Source organism: Purpureocillium lilacinum (genome assembly GCF_023168085.1).
Source record: "Purpureocillium lilacinum CBS 284.36 DNA, scaffold_3, whole genome shotgun sequence".
NCBI lineage: Eukaryota > Fungi > Ascomycota > Sordariomycetes > Hypocreales > Ophiocordycipitaceae > Purpureocillium > Purpureocillium lilacinum.
This window is the reverse complement of record NW_027072113.1, coordinates 543,784-561,490: the sequence shown is the minus strand read 5'-3', so window position 1 is coordinate 561,490 and position 17,707 is coordinate 543,784. Positions and strand designations below refer to the sequence as shown.

Here is a 17,707-nt window from a genome sequence, read left to right as displayed (position 1 = left end):
CGCGCCCCAGCGAAGTAAACTCAACACCAGCACCCAGCACGCCGGAAGCCAGATCCTCCCAAGCCCGGATGCCAAGCCTATCGAGGAGTCACCTGACCTGGCACTCTGACGCCAGCCAAACGCTGTGTTGAGCAGTTGGCCTGGCCTGGCCGGACAGCGTGGGGACGCGATCGCTGGTGCAGCTGCTGAGCCTCACGCTGGCGGTCCCCTAGCGGGAACCTCCAGAGCCCGGACAGCTCACACCCCCCAGTCTGCCTTAGGTAGCGCACCAACCCACGGAAGGGAACAGCGATCCCTTCTTGGCAGTCGTCCCGGCACGCTGGAACCCCCGATCTAGATGCACGATTGATTAGCCTTTGGCGCGGGCACACACGCACCGCCCGCACGCCCAGATCCATGATGCCATGCCATGCCATGCCCATCTGCTAACTGCTAGCACCGCCTAGAAGGACGGCGTCCGGGGCCTGTTTTAGTTACCCTTGGCAGGCCCTTTCACTCACATGCGCCTTGCGAAGCGCCCGTCCTTCACCGACCGGCGCCCACCGACACTCACCTAGGCGCTCGCCGGCGGGCGGGCCGCCGCATGGCACGTGGGCATGGATGGATGGATCGTGTTGGATGGGCGTGGGTAGACTACAGCGCTCGTAGCGGCAGCGAGACGCGCTGCACTGCGCTGCACTGCCACTGAGATGCCCTACAGCGCGTCGCTGAACCGCCAAACGCGGGGCCCTCCGATCCCCCATTCCGTCTCGCCCATCCGTCACCCTCGGCTCACCTTGCCTTGCAACCTGCCCCCCGTCTAGTTCACCTAGCACCATACCTTGTTTTCTTAGCAACCCTCGTGGCACCCAACCCTTCGCGTCCCGTGCATGGCCAAGCGCATATTCGCCAAGCACCGCCATCTTCTCATTCTCGCGTGGTTCTTTTTTTGCTTTCCTGCCCTCCCCGCCGTACCCGTCTCTACCACCGCCCCGGGTCCGGGTCTTGGCACGCCCGCTCGCCGGGCCCCGTGACGCGGGCGCGGGCGGCCCTTTTTCGCCCCCGTATGTTCCCTTCCCAACACTCCGGTTTCCGGCTCCCGTGCACGTATTCACCACCAGCAGGCCCCCGGCTTCCCGTCCTACCCGTTCTATCCCCAGAGGGACGGCCACCACTTGGCACGAAGTACACTTGGTCCCCGACCATGGACTCGCTTTCCAACACACGCCCCCTAGGACATGTATCTTTTTAGAGTTCTCTTTTGCTTCCCTCCCCCCTCCCCTATTTTCCACCATGGTGCGTGTTTACGAATGTCTTGGCAAGCGTTGTTGGATATGGATGCTTCGCGTTGTGGCCTTCATCTTCGATGCCCATGTCCACGCCCACGCCCATGCCCATACCCATGCCCGTGCCGTGCCCTTGCAGGCAGCGGCGGCGGCGAACGGGCCCCCCCTCCCTCTCCGCTCCGAGGGCAACGCTGCCGTAAGGCAGGGGACCTTGGCTTCGCTGGGCTTGCCTCCTTCCTTTCTCCCATGTGCTCGCCAAGGATGCGATGGCTGGATGGATGAAAAAAACGCAAGGGATGGCGACAGGGGCTGGACGTGACTGGACGGAATACGAACACGGGCGCCGCCGCAGACCCGAGGCAGTGGTAACGATCGACCCATCTACACCTGTTGATTATGGCGGGTGCTCTTGGGTGCTCTTGGCCTCCCCCCCGCCAATGCCGTGGCACTTACACGCGACCGCCCAACATGATGCCACGCACGCCTCCAAGCCAGGGCGCACCGAGCATCCAAAACAAACTTCACTCCGGAGGGTTTTGCCATACGAAGCACAGGAGGTACGTACACATACAGTCATACCTACCTAGTACCTTAACCGCGCTGTCGGGATCCTATCTCCGAAAGGGCACCGACGCACGCAACGGATATAACGGGGGGTCATCTACACCATACTCGCGAAGCCGAGGTACACTCCGCACGTATACGCCATTTTTGCCTCCTTGCACAGTCCGGTCATCCAGTCATCCATCCATCCATCCATCCATCCATCTCTCCCGTGTGGCCATGCCACTCTGAATAATCCAAATACACACACACGCACGCACACGCCCATCGGGGTACGACGGAGGCCCAATGCCGAAGCACACGGGGATGAGCCAAGAGAAGAAAAAAACACGGACACAAAAGAATGGTGCAGCCATTCGCGCGTCGGTGGAAGCGAATTCCCGAAACGGGGCACTGCCCCGTCGCCATCGCCGCCCGCCCGCCGCCGCCTCCGCGGCTCCGCCGCTGGGCACGCCCGGCTGTTGGCCGCATCAGACGCCGCGGTTTTCCCTCCCCCTCGTGCCTATAGGCGCACAGTTGCTTTCGGGGGGGGGGGGCTTTAGAGGGCCTTGGCGTGCTGGCACACGTGGACCTGCAGCGCTGTTCAGGTCGCTGCCGCGGCTCTGCCGGCGCCTCGCAAGCCCCCGTCGTTGCGCCCGTCTAATCCCCCGCGACTGGCAGGCTGCCCAGCGTGCTGGTGCTGGTGCTGGCTGCCGCCCCGCCACAAGGCCTCCCAGCGAGCAGCGGAGCAGCGTGGCCCGGTCCCACTCTTTCTTCACGCCGGATCTCTCTCTCTGGACTCTGTCTCGTTCTCTCCCAGGACTCTTCTCGGCGCCCGAAGGTCCGCACCGCCTCTCCGGCCGGGCAGGCCGGTTCTGTGAGCGCAGGCCCAGCTCACTCCCAGAGAGAGGCACACACACAAACACACACACACACACGCACATACAAGCACACGCAGGCAGGCACACACACACACGCAGACATACACAGTTGGCCCGCGCATCTTCACTGCGCTTCGCTGCGATTCCGCTCTGCTTGCTTTGCGTTGTTTCCGTTCCGCCCGCCGCCGCCACCACCACCACCATCACCATCGCCGCCGCCTATTCGGCAATGCCCAATCTGGCAAACCTGCCATGCCATGCCTGCCCGTGCCATACCATACCGTACCCTCCCATCCTGTGTCTTGTGTCTGCGTGCGTATGCAGTACGTAGCAAGCCGTGTGCCTCGCTGGCCCTCCCCCCCCCCCCCCCCCCCCGCGGGTATTGGTCGGCCTGTGCAGCCACCCAGTGGCACCCCACCCTCCAGCACGCCCGCGCACCGCTTTCGCCTCTCTCGTCGTTCTACTTCTTTCGTCCGGCACTCAGCGCCGACGCATGTCCTCGGACGTTGTGTTGGGTGGGTTTTTTTGCCCTGTGTGTGTGTGTGACGTTTGTTGCGTGGTGGTCGCACGGCGCGCGCGCCGGCGCACCCCGGGCAGGTTTGTTCCATGGAGTGGAAGTGGAAGTGGGCGTGCAGGGGCGGCCACCGGCACCGCACCGCATCTCATGTTGCACCGCAGCGGAGGATGCCCCCAACGGGCGAGACATCAGGGGGAGGGTGCCGCCCGCCAAGGAAGGCTGCCGCAGAAAGCAAAGCACGTATGCGGGTCAACTGCGTCTTCATTGAAAAATGTCGTCACCGTGTCACCGGCAATGGAACCCGTCAAGACAAGACAAGTCACAGCAGGAGTAGATGGAGACGAAGCAAAAGAGGCATCCAGAGTGATTGATCATGACGTGTCATGTTGAATTGATATCTTGCTCTAAGTCGTGTATGGTTCTTGGTGACGACGACTGAAAAACCAACAAGTATCGTATCTTTGGTACGGAAGAGGCCTGTCAGCCCTTCCCATCCGCTTCGCCCCCTTTCTACTTGTAAGCCACACGCGTTTCGCCGTCCATGGTATTCCCTGTCTCTTTTCTGTGCCAAGAACCCCAAAACACCACAGAAAACCTCCTAAACGTTCAATAGCCAAAGGAAACACAGTGTCCCAAAATCCCACTTTGTTGTACAAACACACCTGACCAGTAAAAAGCGTCCATTCCGTTCTATGCAGTGTCGTATCAGTCGTGTTCGTGTTGGTCTCGGCAGCGCTCTGGCCGGCACATCCTCGCCCTCGCCGTGCAGTGCAGTGAAGGGGCTTCCGCTGTGGCCTGGGCATCCTTCCTACAGGCGTCCATCAATCGTGTTGCGGACGCCGGTGTGGATGCCCGAGTGGCGACCTGGGAGGCTCGGCTTCGCCTGTGACTCGTCGTGACGCGGTGGAGCCCGCGGGCTCGACGGTTTGTCGCCGCGTCCAGAGTGGCGGTTCGGACCAGAGCCTCGGCTCAGCGTTGTCCCTTTCGCGCACCGGGCTGGCCATCGACCTTCGATTCGTCTCTGGCGTCTCCGATGTTTGCTGCAACTGGCGGCCAATCAAGTGTCTGATCAGGCTCGTCGTAGAAGCTGCCAGCTCGCATGGGCGTGTGCTTGTCGATCCATTTGCTGCGCGGTCCGCCTCGAGTGTAGTCACTCAGCCCTGTACAGAGCCAAGCTGCGCCCACGGTAGTTGTCATCGCGAAACGCCCACGGCCTGCTGCGCGCCGTCATAGTACATGGGGTACACGTTCCAGGCGGCGTTGCGCTGCTGGGGCTGGTGGTGGGGATGCTCGTGGTGCATGTAGCCCTGGCCCATGGACTGCATGTTGTCAAACTCGAGCTTGACGTCCTTGTTGGAGGGCATCATGGACGCGGGCACGCTCGTGGGGATGTAGGCGGCCGAGGCGCCGTACTCGTCGGCGATGGACGGCGACGGGCTCGGGACGCTGGGTGGCATGCCCGCGGCGGTGCTGGGGATGGTGGCGGCCCACGTCTCGCAGCTGTTGGGCATGCCCACGTACTGGTGCTGCTGGTGCTGCTGTTGATGCTGGTGCTGCTGCTGCTGGCCGAACTCGGGCAGGGGCGCGTAGTCGGCGGCCGAGGGCAGCGGCGACATCTGCGGGCTGGGGATGGGCGGGGCGCCGCCGCTCGTTGTGCTGAGGTTGTCGTCGAACACTGAAGGGCTGGGAGTTAGCCGGGCGAGGCTCTGGGACAGGAGGCCGGCGTGATGGTGCTGGTGCTTGTGGTGGAGGGAGTCGGCGTCCAGGCCCGTGGCGAGGAGTGTCGTACCTGCGGGGGCCGAGTACGGCGACGAGTTCATGGACACGGTGCCCATGTTCTCCTTCAAGCGACGCAGCTCGTCCTCGAGAGCCTTGTTCCGTCGGAGGAGGTCCTGGACCGTGCGGTCACGGCTCTGGTGGCTGCGGAGCTCGTCGAGCTCGCGCTCGAGGCGCTCAATGTGCTCCTTTGTGCGGGCGCGGATGGCACGCTGGGCCTCGCGGTCGTTGGCCCTCTTGCGGGCCAGCTGCGACGGCGTGAGGGTGGACACGCTTCGGGTGCCTGTCGGTTCGTGTGTTAGCAAGTCTGTGACGGCTCGGGAGCGACGGATGTGTGATGAGGATTGGGGGGCTCACCCTTTCTTTTTGAGGACTTGGCTGCGGGTTCCGCAGACGACGCACGCGGTGGCATTGTGGATGATGCGTGGGGACGCGTGACGGGAGTTGGTTGTATGGTGACGATGTTGTTCAGTCTGCTGTCTGGATGGCAGTTGTCGTTGCAGTGATGATATAGTATGGAGGAGGGATGATGATGATGGATGTTGTAATGGACAGTTGATGTTGTGATGGGTGATGATGGTAAGAGTGGACGTCTTCTAGAAGGGCCAAGGTAGGCAGGGTGGAGCGGGATCCTCGCAACTTATTTAAATGCTCGGTGGCTCACATGGATCTGGATGGGCTAGCTGGAGGTTCTGCCGACTGCGAGATGGATGGAGAATTATATCGTGGTCCGGGGGACAGACGTGAGGGGTGGAGCCCGTAGCGCACTAGTCCTGAGGTACTTGGAGAAGGGTGGTGGAGATGGGGGTGCCCTTAGCCGAAGTCACTCGCGGGCAGGGGTGCGCGATGCGGACCCCCGGGAGGGCCAGGGGCGCTGTTTGGGAGGGGGGGCGCACCGAGAGGGTGTGAGGAGGGTGAGAGGCGTGGGCGAGCTGGAGCTAGGGCGTGTGGCTTGCCAAGCTTGCGCCGGGCCACGAGAGAGAGAGAGGGAAAAAACGCTGATGGGTGTTGGCGGCGGGTGGATGGCGTGTGGTGGTGCGGCGGTGGCTCTCCTCTCCTGCCAGAAGGTTGTGTGGCCTGTGGCCGCCTCTGTGGCCTGCCCTCCCCATCCCTGTGGCTGGCCTGTGGTGGTGGTGCCCCAGGTGGCCTGCTGTGGTGATGGCCTGCCCGCCCGCCCGCCTGCCTGCCTGGCCTCACCACCTTAGGGCAACTCTGCTGTCCGCCCGCCACTATGGAACCCCTCCCCCCCCCCCCTGTGGGTAGAGCCCAGTGGTGGTGGCCCTGTGCGCTGCAACTGCCCACTGCTGTCGTCTGGCCATTGCAGCCATCCCTCCATCCACCGCCTCACGGCCAACGACCGCGTACACGGGCACGCAAGGTTGGCAGCCTCATGCCGCATTGGGAGACCCGTCGCCGACACTGGAAATTGTGCCCGGCACCGGGAGCCACCTGTCTGTCCGGCTTGCCGTTATTTTCCATCCAGCCGGGCCTGCTGCTAGTTACTGCTGCTCCCCTGCGGCGGCACCGGCACCCACCGACGGGAGCGATGCGATGCGCTTGTCTCCCTGCCAAGGTTCCCCGTCGGCGTCACGTGGCCCGCTTCTCCAGGCGCACCGCCCGTCACGCAGTGGGATGTCCGTCTCCGTCAGCGGTGAGGTGTGCGCGCGGTGTGCGGTGCGGTGCGGTGCGGTGGGCTCGCCCGGGCAGAGCGAAGCGTCATCAGTCATCATGCCTGTCGGGCGCGGCACATCGGGGGCCCAAGGCCAAGTGCCGGAGGCGGCCGGGACAGGGACAGAGATTTGGCAGCGCGGCCGCAGGCGCAGCAGCAACCACCAGCTACCGTACCAGCATCAACTGCCAGTAGGGATTGGCCGGGCAGAAACAGCGTCCAAAATTTTCTCTCCCCAGGGACGGGATGCCATGTGCCAGGCCAAGCCCTGCAGGCCATCCGGCATGCCCGTCGTACCCGGCCTGCCGCCTCACGCAGGCTGAGGTGCGTGCAGCACGCCGCAGCGCAGCGCATTACAGCGCAAGAGGTGTGGCTGAGCACCCGGGCAGTTCCAGTGTTGAGGTAAGCAAGCACCCCGTCTCTCGATTCGCCGACCCGCCGGCCTACTTCCAGGTCTAGGTACTCACGCTGCGGCGCCCACCGCACGCATTCCGTAGGTACCGCCCGCACTGGCCGACAGACAGACTTCCGCGCGAAGACGTTGATGGTGTGCGCCATAATTACCTCCCCCCCCGTCAGCGGCAACGGAACGACGGCAAATTCCACCCAGGCAGAGCAGCCACAGACAGAACGGGCCTGCGCTCGCGGGACAGACGCGGCCCAGCTGCCGTCGGCTCGCTGGCCCTGGAGCGGAAGGGTCCCCGAAAGAATCCCGAAGGGTAAAAGAGACAAGCCCAGCAGGCAAAGCAAAAAAGCAAAACCGCAGGCGAGACGGAACCTTGAATCTTCGCGCCGTTCGATCGATAGGCGATGGATTGATAAGCTTTTCCATTTCCGCGTCCACTTCCGCCCCGGTTCAGCTCGCGTGTGCTGTGCCGTGCCTCCCTGCTTCACCGACGCAGGCGGGCGCGGCTCAGCGACCGTATTCCTCCCGAAGTCCCGTCGTAGCGTCGACGAGAGGGTGCACGGCATCCATGGAAGCCCCGTCGTCGTGCAGCCTAGAAGGATACGGGAGTGGGCCGCCAACAAGCACCCGCAGCAGCAGCAGCCGCCTGCACTTGGCCAGATGCCTACCGTGCGGTAGTGCGATCAAGATGGTCGGCGGCCCGCGGCGGTGACACTGACAACTGACACTGACAGTGGTGATCGCTGGCCAAGTGGGTTCCCAAGTTTCTGGCCTGGCTGGCATGCTGGCCCTGTTGCAACCCAGAGGTCAAGGCGCAACTGGCGGCGCGCCCAATCGCAAAGTACACGGGAAAGGGGGCACACACATCACCTCTCTTGCTCGCTCCTCCCACGAAGCCCCTGGCGATGCGCGACACTCGTCGCCATGCCATGTGCCACGCCCGCGTGGCGGCCTTCGCAGCAGCAGCCTCCCGGCTTATTGGCCGAGCTCCCCGCCGCGATTGTCCCCGAGGCAGCGACCGGATTCACCCATTCATCAATTGGGCGTTCTCAATCAGTCAATGGGAAGCCACGGCCAGCGCCAGCCCAGGCGCGCCACCGGGACCTCTTCACCGGTGGCCGCCCGACCAGTCACTCGTTGCGCTCCCTCCGGCCATCAGCGGCCCTCATCAGCAGCCACACGGGCAATTGATGTCCCTTGCTCGCCCACCCGTCCCTCCACCGCGGCGGCGGCGGCGGCGGCGTCGTCGTCGTGGTCTCGCGCCAATGCCCTGGACCGTCGTCAAGAACGAGAGACTCTCTCGCTCTCTCTGCGGCCGTGCCCCGCGCGTTTCAGCCCGGGCTAGCAGCTAGCACGCAGGGCAGAGACAAGGGCAGCGCGTGGCAATTAGCTGCTGGCGTTTGCAGCCACTTCGCAGCATCCCGCTAGAAGGCGCTGACCCGTGGTGCGGAACCTGGAACGCGCTTCCACTGGCATGGATGATGGGGATGTGCCCGCAAGTGCCGCGCTTGTACGGTCCCACGGCCAGGGAGCCCGCTGCGCCGGCGCCCGCTAAGCCAACTCACAGGCGCTGTCGCGTGCTGCGTCGGGCGTAGCGGCGTCCCGTCCAACGCGCCGCCGGCCCCAGCAGTGTCTGACGAGCGCTGCCGGCAGGCCCGCTGGGCCTTGTTAGTGGGATCGCCAGCGACCTGAGTGAGGCTGCTAGAGCCCGCTGCGGCGTCCCCTAACGTAGGCACGTTACGGCGCTTGGGCAGGTTTGCCGACACACGGCTCGGCTGTCCCAGCGGGCCAATTCCGCCCATCGGGTCCCGGTGTCTCGCCCATTTCCTCACCACTGCGACATTCTCGAATTGCCTGGCCGGCTTCGTCGGCCATGCCTCATGCGGGTCGGCCGCACCATCCCGTGAGATGGGGGGAGGTGCATTGAGAACCCGGCCCGGAGGGAGACAATACAGCACCCGACTGTACCAAGCGCACACCAGCCCTCCTCTAGGCAATCATGTTTTGTTCGCTGCGCCAGCTTCTGCCTGGCCTATTCTGCGGCGTGCATCCCGGGTCCTGCAAATAAAGACGCACAATGAATGAATGGGGTCGGCGGTTGGTCACCGCGCAAATGCGAAATGCACTGCAAAATAGAATGCGGTGGTGGAAGCCTGCCGACGCCGCAGCGCCATGTTGCAGCCGCCAGAGGCTATAGATAGCTGGTGCCTTGGGGGTTCTTGGGTGCCTGAGATGCCACCCGACACCGCAATGCATGTGGTGTCTCTCCTAGGCCGACGGTACTTGCCGCCGCAGCGCGGGATGCCGGTGCTGTCTGGTACCCAGTCTTGCCCGAACCGGCCTGGGAGGCGTCGCCACAGGCACGTTGGTGCGCCTGCCGTGCACCTGGGCAGCGGACGGTCGCATGGTCGGTACTCGCTGTTCCATGTGGCAGTCACCTCCCCTCCAGTCCATTGCTCCTGCCCTGCTGTATATGAGCAAATTGAGGCTGCCAGGCACCACGGCCGCTCCAACACCGCCAGAAAAAAATTGTGCCTGGCCTGCAGCCACAGCTGCGTAACGCTCGACAATATTCATCCCACCGGCCCCCGTTTGGTCATCGCCGCAAGCCTCACAACATTCACCCCCTCGAGGCCCTGTCGCGGGTTGTGTTGTTTCGTTCGGCAGCCGTCAGGCCCAGTGGCGTCATCCGCACGTGGAACCTCGTGCCTTGGGGTGCACCTTGCTTGGCTTGGGTCTCCCAGCGTTCAGGAACTGGCCATGTCGCCAACCTTGCCCATATGCCGGCGTCGTGTCTCAGTTTCGAGCGGTACGGCCTCCAGTGCCTGCCCAACGGTACTCGCGCGCTCCCTGTGGTGACCACGCCTCCCGGGGATCCTCACTGGGATCCGCCTGTCCGTCGCTCCAAGACATGGGCCCTGGGGATGGCGCACTGCTTTCTGCTGGAGGGTGGCCCTTGGCTGATGACGCAGTCCCAGCGAGCCGGTACTGCGGATCTTGGGCCCCAGGGCAGCGCTGCGACTGGACGCCGGCCCCAGCAGCGTTGGATTGGTGGTCGATCCTGCATGGGTGGGCGGAGGGTCTGGTGGGCCGGGGAGAAGGCCGCCGGATGAAGACGACCAAAATTCACGAGCCCCAGCTGCGGGCATATGGGGCCTCAGTCACAGGAACGGGGCTGCCTTGTGAAGCAGATCGAGCCGAGATGAGCTGCGACCCCCCCGATGCGACGTCGTCTTGGCTGCCCGTCCAACGCACACTACAGCCGGGCAAAGTCTGCCCGCGGCCGCCGCCCAACTCTGTTGGACCCCAAACACCCAGGACAGACACGGCAAACCTTCCATTCGCCCATGTCTGTCCTTGCCGCGGCGGGCGTCGAGTTGGTTCTTCACTTGGACGTTGTCTGGCGTGGCGTCTCAGGTGGCATTGAGACGCAGGAAGAGGCGACTGCATACAGACCCTGCATTCGACTTCCAGGCAGCCTCAACGGGAAGCCAAGAAACGTTTTAGGAGACTCCGCAAACCCAACCACCAACGGCCAAGCCACGAGGCACAACCCACGGCGTGCGACGCTGACCCCCAGCGCCGCGCTGTGGGATATTTTGGGCAACGGACGCCTCCCGGCCCATGCACCGCCACGAGCGTCCACAATGACGCCTCGACCGCGTCGCATGTGCAAGGACGTACGTACGTACGCACGTTGTTCGGCTGGTAGCCGAGCCCGTCTCTCTGCGCGCAGATGGTCGCCATGCCGTAACTAATTGTAAATGCATGATGTTGTCGCACCGGACTGTGCAGTACTGTCCCGAGCCCTGTTGGATCGCATTGGCATGTCGCTGCGGTCTCGCTGTGGGCCGCTACATGAAACCCTGGGCCTCAAGTCGAAACGGCCACGCCCATGGACCTCTGGTTGCGGCAATGGCCGAACGGGAGTTGATTGGGGCTTTGTCGAGGAGGCATAACACGACCTTCCCCGACGGAGCGTCCGATGTGGATTTGGTGGGTTGTTAGGAGGTGCCGCAGCTTCGGGAGAGGGCCAAGCCTGGGTTCACCCTCATTCCAGGCCTGGGCAAACGATCCTCGAGGCCGCGAGCATCGCGTGATGCCAAGATACCGTCGCTGGGGTTTGCAGCGTTGGCTCGGACTCGCGGTTGCGCCTTGGTTCCTGCGAAAGTTTACCAACAAGCCGGCGTTCATGCACCACGTCGCCCAGGGTGGCCGAGCAGGAGGAGGCATTGGCATTACATCACCTGCCCCTTTCTTCCAGAGGCCACGGGAACGAGGTGCTGAGGCGGTGTGGACTCACCGCGCAGACCGCTCACCACAGATTGTCCCTTTCGCGTACAGCACTCGAGGGCAAGCGCTGGCGATGATGGAGCGTTACGAGATCCCGAGATGCATGCTTTGAAGGCACGACGTTGCCCTCACTCAGCGGGTCGCGCCATCTCGTCTTGCCTCCTCGCCAATCGCAGCACAACGGCCGTGCTAATACGGGCCGTCTGCAGCAGCTGGGGGCTCCCCTGCCAAGTGCTGCGCCCTGGCCATGCGTCATTGTGACCAACACCAGGGACTGGACGGACGGCGCGGCTGCCGAACGCTGCGACCGCCCGTTGCCATCGCAGGAGCCCACGTACGGCCCGTCCGCGCGGCTGGACCGCTCCGCATGTTTATGTCTGCCCGTCTGCCCGTCTTTCCGTCGGTGAGGACGGCCCAAAGACTCACCGCGGCCGGGCCCGACGACGGCCCAGAGGATGCGCTTCTGCAACAGCGGCCAGGGAGGGGCACATTATGTTTCAGCGGAAAGGTGTGAGCATGTGCGTCCCTCAGTCTGCTATTTTGGACGGGGTCGGGAAAGCAGGCACGGCAAATGCGACTAGCATGCGGCTGGCGGCGCTAAAATCTTGATGCTCCTTGCCCAGCTGTCATGGCAGGATGTTTCCGACGGCACCGGGCCTACGAGAGTGGTGTTGACGGAGGGGCGTCGAGGGCAAGCGTCGTCGGGGCTGCCACGTTTTTCGCCACCGGCTCGACTTCGAGGCAGTCAGGCCGGTCGGGGTACGCGGGCGACGAGACGTGAGGATGACGACGAGGCCCGGCACGAGGTCAACGAATACCCGATTTACCTGCAGTACCTGGGGAGATACGCAAGCACACGCGCGCCCATGGCAAAGAATGAACAACGGTTTGGTTGGCTTTGCCGACAGACACCGTTCCGGGCGCGGGCCAGCTGCTGCACATGAACGACGGGGCCTGCAGTCTGGCATGCACGTTGGCCCCCGCCTGAAGGACCAAACGGGCAGAGGGCGTCGGGCACGCACCCGCCTCACCTTGCGAACGGGCACCTCGCTGCCCTGCGCGCGGCGAACGGCGGCGGAGAGGGTCGCGGCGGCCGATCTGCTCGGTCGGGCCCCCTGCTGAAGTTGAAGTTGGGTGCTGGCCCTGCTGGGGGCAATCCCGGGGTCCGACATCACCACCACCACCTCGCGCTTCGTACGATGTGTGCATGTCAAGCGCAGGACTGGACTGGATTGGATTGGAGTCATTGGACGAGGCCGGGCTGGCTCCATACCGCACCGCAACTGCCGCTACCGCCGTCGCCGCCGTCACGACTCACCAACACCACCACCATTTCTCATCATGCTCATGTCAATCGCTCAATGCAGGCGCAGGAGCAGCACATCTCGGAAGCGGTCGGGCTTCTCTGTGCAGGTCGCGCGCCAGAGGATCATCTAACTAACCCCCCCCCTGTTGGGCGTTGGAATTTGGGAATGCAGGGGCGGGGAACGCCTGGCAGCGTCTTTGTCGTTATGCAGCGCATTCTCATCCACCGTCGCCGACGCACCCGACGCTCACTCACGGCGACAATCGAATCCGCAGGCAAGCGATTTGGAAAACGCAGCCGCGAAGTGAGACCTGGGGCATCGTCGGAGCGCCTGATTCCTCACTCCCCGTCGCTCGCTGAGCTGTCTCTTCTCAGCACGGCTCGGGGTGGGCTCGTGCGCAAGCCACCGCGCCTAAACGCCTTCCACGTCCCCTTCTAGAAGGCCGCATGGAAGACGCCATGGAAGCTTCGGTGGTTTTCATAGCGCGCTCCACTTGGCACAAACGCTCACTTCAGGCTCGCGCTCGCTGTTTCTCTCTCACACACACCCGGTTGCGCGGCATCCATCAGCAGGCTCGTGGAGGCTTTCCCGATATTGAGTACCCATGTCTCAGGTTTGCTTAGTACACACATGCTTTGCATGCTTCATCTTGTGCGGGTTCCAGCAACAACCCGCTGCCCATGCACGTCGGCCATGTCCATACGAGGACACCACGTCCTCACCCAGGTCTACACCACATCTACGTCCACACCGCGCCACACCTCCCTCCTCCCGGTCGGCCAGCCTTTTCGCAGCTTCCACCAGGATGCGAGTCTCGCGCGTCAGGGTCCGCTGCCCTAGAGGTGGGAGGCGGGATGCGCCAGCCTGGCGGTCTCATTCGCTCTCGCCAAAGCCCGCGCATGCCGCCGCCTGACTCTCCTGCTTTCGCTTCTGCTGGCTCTAATGCCTTGCGCCCTTGGGGGCCGGTCTTGCTGTCTCCCTCTTCTACCGCACCAGTTGTCTCGGTCGTTGGTTTTGGAGTAGCCTCCTGCCATCTGTCTGGCGATTCATGAACGTAAAGGTTTGGCAACGCCTCTGGTCGAGGCGGACATGCATGTCGCGAGACAAGAGAAGCGCGGGCTGAGGACAGCATCAACCCGGTCGGGGTAAAGGAGGCGAGGCGCGACCGAGCAAGGGCTTCTGACGCGAACCATGCCTCGACGGGGCGCTGAGTTTGCCAAGGGTGTGCGTATACTGGTGCGACATGACAGTCGACTCCTTCCAGAAGATCATGGCCAAACGCGACGGCACCCGCGGCGGCCATGTTTCGCAGCGCCTCCCTGGCAAGTCCAGTCGCCCTGCCGCAGTCTGTTTTTGAGGCTCTCACGACGCAATTTCGGGCCGTTACGCTGCGGGTCGCTCCATCCGGACCGACGCCACGCCCGGCTCTCTCGTCGATGAGTTTCAAGCGTCCACGGCCGGGGCGCGTGGCGAGTGGCGCCGCGCAGTTGCCTTTGCTCTGTAACCGCCGCAGAGCCTCATCGTATCCGTGCCATGCCGTGTCACGCTTGCTTCGGGTGCCGCCTGCCGCGGCTGCGATGCCCCATTGCCCCTCTGATGCGGCTCGTCACCCCGCCATCTCGGGGTTCTCGTCCTTGACGGCGTCGACGAGCTCCTCCATGCCCCCCACCGTCGTCGGCCCGGCCATGCCCTCCGGCGGCAGCGCCCACTTGGGCAGCGGGCTGGTGTAGGACCAGGCGCCTCCGGCGTCCTCGTACCGCAGACTGTGCAGCCATAGGGACAGCTCGTGGGCGCCGGGGTCCGAGTAGAGGGGCGTGTCGCACATGTCGCACAGCTCGCCCGTCATCTTCTCGGCGCGGCGCTTCTCGTACTTGTCGACCATCTCGTCGTAGTAGACGACGGCCTGGGCGACCTCCTCCTTGCCCATGCGCGACAGGCGGCTGATGACGTCCTCGTCGGTGTTGTGCGTCCCGTCGGCGTCGCTCTGGCCGAGGTCGAAGCCCCAGACGCGCTGGTTGGCGTAGATAGGGTCGTTTTGGATGGGATGCCCGAGGTACTGCAGGTGGACGCGAATCTGATGCGTGCGCCCCGTCACGGGCAGGCAGCGGACGACGGAGTAGCCGCGCTTGTTGAGCCACGGCTTGGCCTGCGGGTCGCCGTCGGCGCCGTTTTCTTGCGCGCCGTCAGCCTCGGCGGCGGCGATGCGGGCCAGCTCCTGCTGGGTGGGCGGGTAGTAGGCGAGCTTCTTGAAGACGGTGCGGGCCGTCTTGCCGTTGGCCCTGACGCGGTTGAGGCCGAGCTTGGGGGAGATTTGCAGGATGGGCTGGTCGCAGACGACCTCGCCGTCGGGGAACTCGCCGACGACGCGGGCCATGTACTCCTTGCGGACGGTGCGCTGCTTGATGCGGTTGCCCATCTCCTCGGCGGCGCGGACGCTCTTGGCGATGAACATGATGCCGCTGGTCAGACGGTCGAGGCGGTTGCAGGGGTAGGGCATGAAGTGCTCGCCGCGGTCGGCCTTCATGATCTCAATGACCGAGTTGAACTTGTAGCGGCCGGCGGGGTGGACAGGGACGCCCGAGGGCTTGTTGATGACAATCATGTCGTCGTCCTCGTGGATGATGGCGACGGGGTCGGCGGTGACGGGGGGCTCGTGGCGGTGGAGGGTGTGGGAGACGAGGTCGCCGTTGCGCACGACGTAGTCGGGGCCGACGCGGCGGCCGTTGACGCAGATGTCGCCGCTCTCCATGGAGGCGCGGTAGTACTCGGCGGGGCGGTCGCGGAACTCGGACTCGAAGATGTCGATGAGGGAGCGGCCGCGCCAGCGCTCCTTGCAGTACGTGTTGTAGGTCCAGTGGTAGGGGCGCACGCGGCGCAGGTCGTCGTCGAAGTGGTACGGCGGCGGCCATATGGGCGCGACGGGCGTGATGAGCGGCACATCGGGGTCCGGGAGCGCGGTGCCCTCGTGCTTGGGGCGCTGCGTCACCTTTTGCCTCTGCTTGCGCCGCGGGTTGGACTCGGCGCTCAACGGCGGCGGCGGCGACCTAGACGCGGACCGCTGTGGTGCCGGAGGCAGTGACGGCGACGGAGGCAGCGGTGGTGAAGCGGACTGCGGTGCCACGGCCGGGGGCGGCGCGGGGGCGGCCTCGACATCGGGGGTGGCCATGGCGGCGGCGGCGGCTCGCTTGAGTAGCGCTCCGAATGCTCGCGATCCGGCCCGAACGAGCATCCCCGGGGGGGAGAGGTGAAATCGGACGAGACGACTTGTTGGCGCGCGGAAGGCCTGGCGCCGTTGTCGTGGAACGTAGGGAGAATTCGGCGGACGGGGTTGGCCAGGCACACGACACGCAAAGGTAGGAAGCAAGGTCGAGTGAAGCCAACGACGCAGAAAAAAGGCGGTCAGGCACGGCAGATGATGGCGGCGGCGGCGGCGGTGGGGGTAGTGGTCCCTGGATCTGGGACCTGGAGGCTGGGGATTGATCATTGGTGTGCCGTGCTTATGTCAGCGAGTTGCCCTCACAAATCCTCCCCCCGCTGGGCCGCTGCTGGTTGGTTGGCTTGCAGCGGTGGCACTGGTGAGTGCTGGAGGCAGGTGCCCGCCCCCGGCCCCAACGCGGACGGCTCCTTCCCCGTCCCGCGGACTGAATGGACCTCGGCATGCGGAGCGTTTGTTTGTCAACGACGTGAAGCTCCAACGTCGTCGCAAACGCTGAGGCCAGCCGACCTTCGTTCCCGTTCCCGTCTCTGCCATCAGACACGTAGCTTCTGCGCCCACCGTACCGCGTGTTTTTGGTAGCAACGCAGTCCGACGTACTACCCTGCGGTTCGCAGCCGCCGCCCGATGCCAATTGCCGCCATCATCAATCGCAGCGCCGCTACTACTACTAGCTTCCGAGCCGTTTACAACACCGCCGCCGCCAGCAACGTGAGGGTTCGACAGCATTCTCATCATCTCGCTCGTCCTCACGCACGCTTTGCCTCGCGACTAGCCGGCTATTGGCTTCTCAAACGCTCACCCGCACCGACGTCTCGCGGCTGTCTTTGGCCTTGGTCCACCACGTCGGCCTTCGGTTCGGCTCTCGCTCGCACCATGGCGTCGTCGACTGCGTCGGAGCGCAAGGCGCGCCGCGTGGGGGACTATCCGTTTGTGCTGGACTATCGGACGCGATGGTGAGTTGCTTGGTGGAGGTGGTGCTTGTCCTCAGCTGTTCGGGCTCGGGCTTGGGTTTGGTCGCTCATGTCTCCTTGCTGCATTGAGATGGCGCCATCCTCCCACCGGTTGCGCGGCCGTCGATGGTCAGCGCTGTGTCTCGATAACTTGAAGCTGACTTGCTCCTCCCAGGAACGACAATGACATGTACGACCACATGAACAACTCGGTCTACAACTTCCTGTACGTCAATCTCCACTTGGCTCCTCTTCAGGATACAGGACCTCTGACACATCCGTCCCCAGCTTCGATTCGGCCGTCAACGCCTACCTCATGGAGCACTGCAGCCTGCACCCGCCCAACTCAGCGCAGCACCCCCTCGTGGCGCACACGTCGACCGACTTCTTCGCCTCCATCGCCTACCCGGCCGTCGCCGAGGTGGGCGTGCGCGTCGCCAAGCTGGGCCGCTCCAGCGTCACCTACGAGGTGGCCGTCTTCGAGCGGGGCGTCGACGCCGTCCGCGCCGTCGGCAGCTTCGTCCACGTCTTTGTCGAGCGCGCCACGGGCCGCCCGCACCCGGAGGGCATGGCGCCCGAGCTGCGGAGGGGGCTGGAGCGGCTGCTGGTGCGTGACGGAAAGGTGCCGGCCAAGATTTGAGTTGCTTGAAGCCTCGTTTGGTCTCTGCTGGATTGGAGGTGTTGGACGAAGGCGTCTGCCGTCCGCATCTCGTCTGGAGTTTTGATGGGACCTGTCACAGACCTCTTCAACGAGGGCGTTGTTCCCCCCTTTTGCATAGCATGTGCTTCGAATCTGACAACATTTACACACCACCTCGACAGCTCCGTTGGCTCTCATCTCATCAAAAGGCGTTGGAGGAAAGGATGTGGCTTTTCAAGGGGC

The 17,707-nt window shown here is 64.1% G+C and overlaps 3 protein-coding genes across 3 annotated transcripts; 1 reads left to right on the top strand and 2 right to left on the bottom strand.

Moving 5' to 3' along the window:
• Positions 1-4,399: 4,399 nt before the first annotated feature.
• PLICBS_004027 (uncharacterized protein) lies at positions 4,400-5,394 on the bottom strand (the record flags this gene model as incomplete). Its single annotated transcript, XM_018326761.1, has 2 exons — positions 4,400-5,265; positions 5,340-5,394. 2 exons carry the CDS (start codon positions 5,392-5,394, stop codon positions 4,400-4,402), a joined length of 921 nt encoding a protein of 306 aa, XP_018175081.1.
• Positions 5,395-14,263: 8,869 nt separating this feature from the next.
• Positions 14,264-15,823, bottom strand: PLICBS_004026 (uncharacterized protein; the record flags this gene model as incomplete). Its single annotated transcript, XM_018326762.1, has 1 exon — positions 14,264-15,823. The coding sequence occupies one exon, from the start codon at positions 15,821-15,823 to the stop codon at positions 14,264-14,266; it is 1,560 nt and encodes a 519-aa protein (XP_018175082.1).
• Positions 15,824-16,747: 924 nt separating this feature from the next.
• PLICBS_004025 (uncharacterized protein) lies at positions 16,748-17,464 on the top strand (the record flags this gene model as incomplete). Its single annotated transcript, XM_018326763.1, has 3 exons — positions 16,748-16,827; positions 17,000-17,050; positions 17,113-17,464. 3 exons carry the CDS (start codon positions 16,748-16,750, stop codon positions 17,462-17,464), a joined length of 483 nt encoding a protein of 160 aa, XP_018175083.1.
• Between the last annotated feature and the right edge of the window lie 243 nt (positions 17,465-17,707).